General features: G+C 37.5%; 1 protein-coding gene across 2 annotated transcripts in view; it reads right to left on the minus strand.

The window, feature by feature from the left end:
• Positions 1-4,478, minus strand: part of TH1 (negative elongation factor complex member TH1) — a 157,035-nt gene extending 152,557 nt beyond the window's left edge. For both annotated transcript variants that reach the window (XM_090383793.1, XM_090383792.1), the window contains exon 1: positions 4,248-4,478. In XM_090383793.1, the coding sequence (XP_090239919.1) occupies positions 4,248-4,319 (72 nt within the window). In that variant the 5' untranslated portion in view covers positions 4,320-4,478. The remainder of the gene's footprint in view (positions 1-4,247) is intronic.
• Positions 4,479-6,256: the final 1,778 nt, after the last annotated feature.

Here is a 6,256-nt window from a genome sequence, read left to right on the forward strand (position 1 = left end):
GGTCACCCACCATGTACTTGTGCATGGAGGTTATACTCAGGATTACTAACAGTCCCACCATCGTGAAGGCGCAAGCAGAGGATTTGGCTGTCACAGACCATCCGGACTTCGCCAAAATTGGGTCCACTTGACTTGAGTATTACCCGAATATCAGTTCCATCAGCGTTTTAGACTCACAGGTAGCAAGTACAGCTTGTCTGGCATATCTGAGAGAATGTCTGTGACAACCTCAAGGATCATCAACATGTGATGATGATAACAGATGATGTTATCAACAGTGAATTCTAAATGGGAAGCCTTCAGGGACTAAATTTTGGAGGCTACTAGGCTTTTCATTCCAACTAAGAAATACCGTTCAAAGTTTAGGCCTAAATGGATGTCAGATGAATTAATGAGGCTAGTGGCAGAGAAGAAAATGTATGGGATGCATATAGTGTATCAGCAGATACAGAAGCCTATGGCAGGTATAAACTAGTCTGTAATCAAGTCACAAAGGAGGTTAGGCAGGCGAAGGCAGATTATGAGAAATCTTTGGCAAAGGATGCAAAGAAAAACAGCAAGGAGTTCTTTACTTATGTAAACTCTAGAAGGAAAGGGATGAATCAGATTGGACCACTTAACATAGATGTGTTGACTCAGGGCCGGTTCGAGTAGGTGTGCAGTACGTGAATGCACGCAAGCGGCCAAATCTCTAGGGCGGATGATAGTGCACTTTAAAGAATAAAATTAAAATGTAATTTAATATCATTTTAATATAGTGGTCGGCGATGAAATAGCAAACAGGCATTGTTAATAAATAATATTGTATTCTCTAAAGGCCAATTCACAATGAAAATTAAACATATAAATAACGTAACAAACGTTACCGTAAAATTAAGAAGTCATACCAACATTCACAATGGGAACATAGACATGACCGTAAACATATTTGGTAACCATGGAAACACAACATGTTCTTCTTCATTGTTCCAAAAATTGATATTTGCATGATGAGGGATGATATAGCTGTGCAGTTTATGGTTATAAATAACGCCGAAGCATACATGTTAGGTGTTTTGCATCAGAAAACTTAGAAGTGCAAGCACAGGCAATGGTGGGTTTATTCGTTGAACCAGAGAAGGATTCAACAATGGGACTTCCATAACCTCTATGACTGTGTCTTGTTTTAAACCATGTAAACAAAACCATAAAAGCTTGGAGTTTGCAAATTTTCATGTTAATGTCTTATGATTAAGCTTAAGGTTACACTTACATAATTCATTGTGAATGGTTTCATTAAATAACATAGGTACGTAAAAGGTTTTATGCTTATGTTATGTTTAATTTTCATTGTGAATGGGCCGTTATTACGTTATACCGTTAATCTTAAAGCGATACTTACATTATTGTTTTAATTGTTGACAGAAATTTAAATAAAGACAGAAATGTGCATGAATGTTATTAATTTAAATATTCACCCAACAATCAATTCTCTTGTCGACCATTTTCAACATTTTCACAACAAAAAAATTTGTTACTACCGAGTGAGCATTGATAGGGGCGGCCAAATATCTCTAGCACACAGGTGGCTAACAGTCCAAAACTGGCCCTGGGTTGACTATTGATGATCATGCTCAGGTAGCTGATAAACTGAATGAGTATTTTGCATCTACATTCACACATGAATAGTAATTCAATGAGGGGAGTGCCAGAAGTTTATCAAATGCTAACAGGGAGCTAAGTGATTTTGTAATAACTGAGAGCAAGTGGAGGAGAATTGTTGAAGTTACACATAAGGAAGGCACCTGGCGTGGATGGGATCTATTCAGTTATATTAGAGGCAGCAAACCCTTAGCCATAAATATGAGAGCTTCCTTGGACTGGAGGTGTGCAAATGTATCACCAATTCACAAAGGAGGTTCAAATGATGACGCAAGTAACTACAGACCTGTTAGTTTAACTTGTGTTCAGGGGAAAATAATGCAATCACTGGTTAAAGAAACATTGCAGGATCATCTAGACAAGATTGCAGTAATAGTTAAAACACAGTATGGGTATGTCAAAGGGAGGTGTTGTCTGACCAATTTGATTGTTTACTATGATGTGGTCACAAAGGAACTGAATGCCAAAAATAATTTTAATATCATATACTTGGATTTCAGGAAAGCTTTTGATGCTGTTGCACATGGAAGACTGCTGTACAAATTGGAGAGGTATAGCATGAAGGGTAAGCTGCTACAATGGATAAAGGGATGGTTGAGTGAGAGACAACAGAGAGTGGTAATCAATGGACACTGCTCTTCGTGGAATTTCCCAGGGTTCGGTGTTTGGCCCATTGTTGTTTTGTGTATTTATCAATGATATTGATGAAGGTATATCAGGTTTAATGTCCAAGTTTGCAGATGATACAAAGGTTGGCAGGATTGTTAACGACAGTAATGACAGTATGTTACTCCAAATGGATCTAGATAAGTTGGGAAAATGGGCTGAGGAGTGGCAACTGGAGTTTGACAAATGCAAAGTACTGCATATGGGTAGCAATAACCGAAGAGAAACGTACCAACTGGGTGGTACTACACTCAGGGAAGTGGAAAGTGAAAAAGACCTGGGGGTAATTGTGCAGCCAAATATGAAGTTCACTGAGCAGTGCAGACGGGCTGCCAGGGCAGGTCATGGAGTCTTATCAATGATATATAGGAATTTTGCTATTGAGGACAGGGAGGTGATAATCCCATTATACAAGGCAATGGTCAGGCCACACCTAGAGTACTGTGTACAGGTCTAGAGGCCTCATTTTAGGAAGGATGTAGAGTTGCTAGAACGAGTACAAGGAAGGGCAACAAGATTGGTGAGGGGAACAAAAGAGTGCTCTTACCAAGAAAGGCTAAGTTCTGAAAATTGCAGTGCCTGGAGAGTAGGCACCTGTGAGGTGATCTGATTGAGGTGTATAAGGCCCTGAATGGGTTGAGCAAGCTGAATGCTGATGGGATTCTTCCTCTTGCTCAGATTAAGAACCTGAGGGGTAACAGTTTCAAACTGAGGAAAGATAGTTGTAGAATAAATGTGCGGAAATTTGCCTTTAGCCAGCGGGCAGTTGATTGGTGGAACAGGTTTCCATTTTTTGTTGTGGAAGCTAATAGCTTAAATAAATTTAAGGCTGAGCTGGACAGGCATTTGGAACAAATGGAGGGATGAAATTGGAGGGTTTTTTGTTTTTTTTTGGCCGATGCTGCATAAGCTTGCTTTCTTGCATCGTATGCCTCTACTAATGCTAATGCTAAAAAAATTGCATATTCTTAGTTATATCATAAAAAAGGGAAAAAAAATCCTTTTATGTGTTTCTTTACATATTTAGAAATTTAATTTTTATACTACATGGTTTTGGTTCTTGAATTCTTGTGGTTGTCTTGACTACAATCTCTGAAAGCCAGTACCATCTAAAATGGAGTGTCAGAACTATAAGGAAGTTCCTACTTGTGATATACTGTAAATTATTGTTTCACGTTTAATATAAATAAACAATATTCACACTTTTCAACATAAATTAAAATGAAATTCGTATGCATACGATCGTAATATAGTATTTTGTTTATCTTATTCAGGATATCTTCCCGTCGCTTAAAAATAGAAAAAAGAAAGGGGGGGGGGTATTTATTACTACACATATTTCTTTAGAAGTTCCGCATCAGAGCAATTACAGAGATATAATAATCAAAATTACTACCCCAAACTTACAAATATATTATATAAATTATGCCGGTCACTGAAGTCGTGGGAAAGGGAAAGCTCCAGTCTTGAATAATTTTGTATTTAAAGAGAGTATAAAGATTACACTAATAATTGGATAAATGTGCGGAAGTTTGCCTTTAGCCAGCGGGTGGTTGATTGCTGGAACAAACTTCCATCTGTCGTTGTAGAAGTTGACAGCTTAAATAGATTCAAGGCAGAACTAGACAAACATTTGGAGTGTGTGGATGGGTGAAATGAGAATTTTTTTTTTTTTTTTTTTTGGTTGATGCTATATAAGCTTGCTTTCTTGCAATATATGCCTTTACTAATGCTAATTCAAATTGACAAAAACTTTATGGTAATATTCAATGATAGTGCTATGGAAAGTTTTGAAACTATACTTTACAGAATGCTCCCATTACCAATAAATACTCTGCAAGTATTTATTTCTTGTTGACATTGCAAACTTAAAAGTAAATTAAGTACGAGCTAAACTATTCATATCAAATGTTCAAACACATAAAAATGAAATTTCATACCTCCGGTTCGTGTTCGATAATACCATCTTCATCCCAAACACGGTCCGTTTCATCTTCATAATCATCATCCATATTGGCCTTCTGCAATCAGGTATATTATTTTCACTCCTTTAATATGAGATGAAAAACATTACATATAACAAAGGAAGACAGCGGACGTGGCAACAAAATACATCACAAATGCAATACTAATAAATTACAAAACAAAATCGAGTACATAAAGTGCTGATAACATCTACATTACGAGCCGCAAATTTTCTCAAAACTAACATTTGAACCACGGATTACTGAATGCTAGACACAAACTCCGCCCATTTTCCTCAATTACAATGTTTTGATTCTACTCGAGCGCCTCACCACATAGTTAAAAAAAAAAAAAAACACTATAATTAACACATTATTATTATTATTATTAGACATATGGTGCAAGGAAGCCTGAGGCATATGCTGCACCAGCCAAAAAAAAAAAAAAATTGAGTTACCCTGAGAGAGAGAGAAAAGTAGAAGGAAATCACCAAGAAAGAGAAGAATGATGATATCTAGCTCAGGACCCTGGGTGTACCAAGCCCATACTAACATTTCTCTGGGGCTGTTAGGCCAAATTATTAAGATAGTATATTATACATACAATGTTTTGAAAAAGGTTCATAAAAATGACTCTTGTCATCTACGGGACTCGAACTCAGGTCTTTTCCACTCGGTGTGGAGAGGGCGGTGATTCAACCAACTGTACTACGCACGAGGACATCCTCTAGCCTAAAAGTTTGGAAGATTATCGTATGACAACGTTGAGATATAAAAAAGCACTGCAAAGTACTGTAAGGTTTTTTTATTATGCACTTAAAAATTTAAAAAACAAAAATATTGAAAGCATTATTATTAACAATAACTCTGATTTTACATCAAAATACTCTCCAAGAGATTTAATTACAGCCTTACACGTACATGGGATTCTGGCAATTAATTTCATAGTAGTGCCTTAAGTATCATTATTCGAAGCGCTCTGAAATTTTCTTATAAATTTTGTGGAAGTTGGCAGACTTCTCACACTTGACGTCTCAGTGTGTTGCACAGTGGTATCGTCACCGTCCTCCCAATACCGATTGGAAAAGTCCCGGGTTCGAATCCCATCGATAACGCGAGGAACTTTCATGGACTTTTTTTCGGTCTCAGGCGTAGATAACAAGGTTTTTGGCCGAGCAAAGCAAGCAAATCGACCGGAGAACATACGGAATTTACAGAAAAAATACACATGGGTAGTAGAAATTACTTTCTAAGGTACCCTAATAAATAGGGTTTTTTTTCTCATATTTGATGGGCCAGATGATCCCATAAGAGCTCTTATGAGTTTCAGTTAGGCAAATGGGAGTGGCCACACCATAATTTCCAATATCCCTTCCAGTTATTCAGTTTCCATAAAATTCCTGCACAGCATACAGCGGTGCTTTGATCTTGGTTTTGTTGTAATAAAAAATTTCTATCACAAAGTGTGAGTTTAACTTCTGTTACCGGAAAATTAATGGAGGCACTGGTTAAAGAAGCACTGCAGGATCATCTAGACAAGACTTCAGTTATAGCTCGGACACAGCATGGTTTTGTTAAGGGGAAGCCTTGCCTGACCAATTTGATTGGATACTATGATGCAGTCACAAAAGAACTGGATGCAGGGAATAATTTTGATATTATATACTTGGATCTTAGAAAGCCTTTTGATACTGTTCCATATAGAAGACTGCTGCACAAATTGGAGCAGTGTGGCATTGGAGGCAAATTGCTGCTATGGATAAAGTTGAGGGTGGTTGAGGGGGAGAACACAGAGAGTGCTAATCAATGGACACTGCTCATCGTGGACTAATGTTATTAGTGGAGTCCCTCAGGGTTCAGTATTCTGTCCATTATTGTTTTCCGTATTTATAAATGATATTGATGATGGTATATCAAGCTTAATGTCCAAGTTTGCAGACGATACGAAGGTTGGCAGGGTTGTCAAGGACACTACTGACACTATG

Source organism: Mastigoproctus giganteus, chromosome 10 (assembly GCF_048544385.1).
Source record: "Mastigoproctus giganteus isolate SK-2022 chromosome 10, ASM4854438v1, whole genome shotgun sequence".
Lineage (NCBI taxonomy): Eukaryota > Metazoa > Arthropoda > Arachnida > Uropygi > Thelyphonidae > Mastigoproctus > Mastigoproctus giganteus.